This window comes from Talpa europaea (assembly GCF_964194135.1).
Source record: "Talpa europaea genome assembly, chromosome: 12".
NCBI classification, from domain to species: domain Eukaryota; kingdom Metazoa; phylum Chordata; class Mammalia; order Eulipotyphla; family Talpidae; genus Talpa; species Talpa europaea.
Window position 1 is genome coordinate 46,021,325 of NC_140079.1, and position 2,186 is coordinate 46,023,510.

General features: G+C 44.2%; 1 protein-coding gene across 1 annotated transcript; it reads right to left on the reverse strand.

Moving 5' to 3' along the window:
* Window positions 1-262: 262 nt before the first annotated feature.
* LOC311181566 (olfactory receptor 1f45-like) lies at window positions 263-1,207 on the reverse strand (the record flags this gene model as incomplete). The annotated part of the gene is made up of 1 exon (XM_084250013.1): window positions 263-1,207. The coding sequence occupies one exon, from the start codon at window positions 1,205-1,207 to the stop codon at window positions 263-265; it is 945 nt and encodes a 314-aa protein (XP_084106139.1).
* Window positions 1,208-2,186: the final 979 nt, after the last annotated feature.

Consider the following 2,186-nt stretch of genomic DNA (forward strand, 5'->3'; position numbering starts at 1 on the left):
CTAGAGAAGTGTAGGTGCCCCAGCCCATGCATTGTAAGTGCCACAAATGAGGGGTTTTGTATATTTGCTGTTGGACCCCAAGCCCTTAATGGAGTACCTAATATGTAGTAGTCACTCAATAAATAACTGTTGGAAGAATGAAGCAATGCACAAATGAACCTAAAGTGATATGAAGTAAATATCTAAAATTAGAACTTTGGGGGAAAATGAAAAAAAGACAGGCACTGTATTTGGAGACTTGGTTATCCTGATACTCATGTCACTAAGTGGGAGCTGGCTTTCCACTGATGAGGGCCCCCAAGGCACCTTTCATGTCCTTGTTGCGTAGGCTATAGATGAAGGGGTTCAGCATGGGAGTGACCACAGTATACATCACTGCAGAGGCTGTGTCCTTTTGGGCTGTGTGGGAGGACATAGGACTGAAATAAACCCCAATGAGTGTACCATAGAACAGGGACACCACAGAGAGATGAGAGCCACAGGTGGAGAATGCTTTCTGCTTGCCTCTCTTGGATGGGATTCTCAGAACTGCAGCAAAAATACATGTGTAGGAGATCAAGATACCCACAAAGGGTGTGATAACAGTCATAGTACCCACCGTGTACACCATTACATTGTTGAGAAAAATATCAGAGCAGGCCAGTTTGAGCAGAGGGCTGAGGTCACAGAAGAAATGGGGAACACGGTTGTGGGTGCAGAATGAGAGGCGAGTTAGTGATAGTGTGTGAGTCAGGGAATTCCCAAAAGCTGAGGTCCAGGATGCTGCCACCAGGAGGATACACAGCTGTGGTGTCACAGATGTGGCATAGTGCAGAGGGTGACAGATGGCAGCATAGCGGTCATAGGCCATGGCAGCCAGCAGGAAACTGTCAATGCCAGCGAACCAGATGAAGAAGAACATCTGGGTCAAGCAGCCAGCATAAGTTATTTCTTTGTGTCCTGTGACATGATTGACCAGCATCTTGGGGATGGTGGTGGTAGTGAAGCAAATGTCCACAAAGGCCAGTTTGGCCAGGAAGAAGTACATGGGGGTGTGGAGTCGGGTGTCAGTGATGATGGCCAGGATGATGAGCAGGTTTCCCAGTCCTGTGACCAGGTACATGCTCAGGAAGAGTATGAACAGCAGCTGTTGTTGCTTAGGGTCTTCTGAGAGGCCCAAAAGGAGGAACTCAGAGACCTGGGTGAGGTTTCCCCTTTCCATGGCCATTCTGGGTCAATCACAAAGAAAATAGGAGACTGTGCAGAGTTCTGACCAGGGTAGTTCCCTCAATATCACCTAGAACTCATCTTTCATCAGTTCTTTCCACTGTCTCCTGTAACAGGTTCTACCTCCCATTTGCTGCTTCATCAGTTAACATGCCATTTATTTTCTACTGTCCAATGTCAGAATGACCCTGCAGCTTGGTGGACAGCTATCTATCACACTAAACATTTCTACCTCCATCCCCTGTATTTGTGTGCCTTCACACTTCATCTGGACACAGTAGCAGTCTCACTTACACACAAGGTAGCCCAGAAGTGCAGAGTTGACATACCCTTTGGCTAGCAAGAGAGAGGTTTATTGGGTGAAAACATTGTCTTTATTACTCCTGAGGAGGACAGATATGAGGTGTCCTCTACAGTCACTCAGGGATCCCTAGAGGCATCATTCCCTAGTTACCTGGAGTGGGTAACTGATTATCCTCATTCTCACTTCCCCTTAATTATTGGGTCTCCTGGAATTATCTCCCAAATAACCTGTGTTCAAATCCATCACTCAGAATCTGATTTTGGGATACTGAAAACTGAGGCTCAAAAATTCCAAAATTTCTTCCACCTTTGAGGGAATATTTTCTTTATTCTCTCCAGATACTGCTTACCTTCTCTCTCCATTGCACCTCAAGACTGCAAAAATTTGTCTTGTCTGCATGTCAAAAGCAACCACGACTTCCTGTGGCTAATCCAAGACTATGTAAAGCCAACATTTACCTATACAATTGTCCTGTTGCTGAAATTCAGAATTTTATCAGTCTAGGAAATACCCTTATATTTCCTTCAAAAAATATTAAAGATAATTAACAATAAAATTATAATATTAGCTCAATATTTCAAGCTAATTATTATTGAGTTTTGCTACATGGGTGACAACTGAGAGACAATTGTGAAATTTTTTGCCAATTTGATTGCTGTCAGGTGGCAAAATGGTT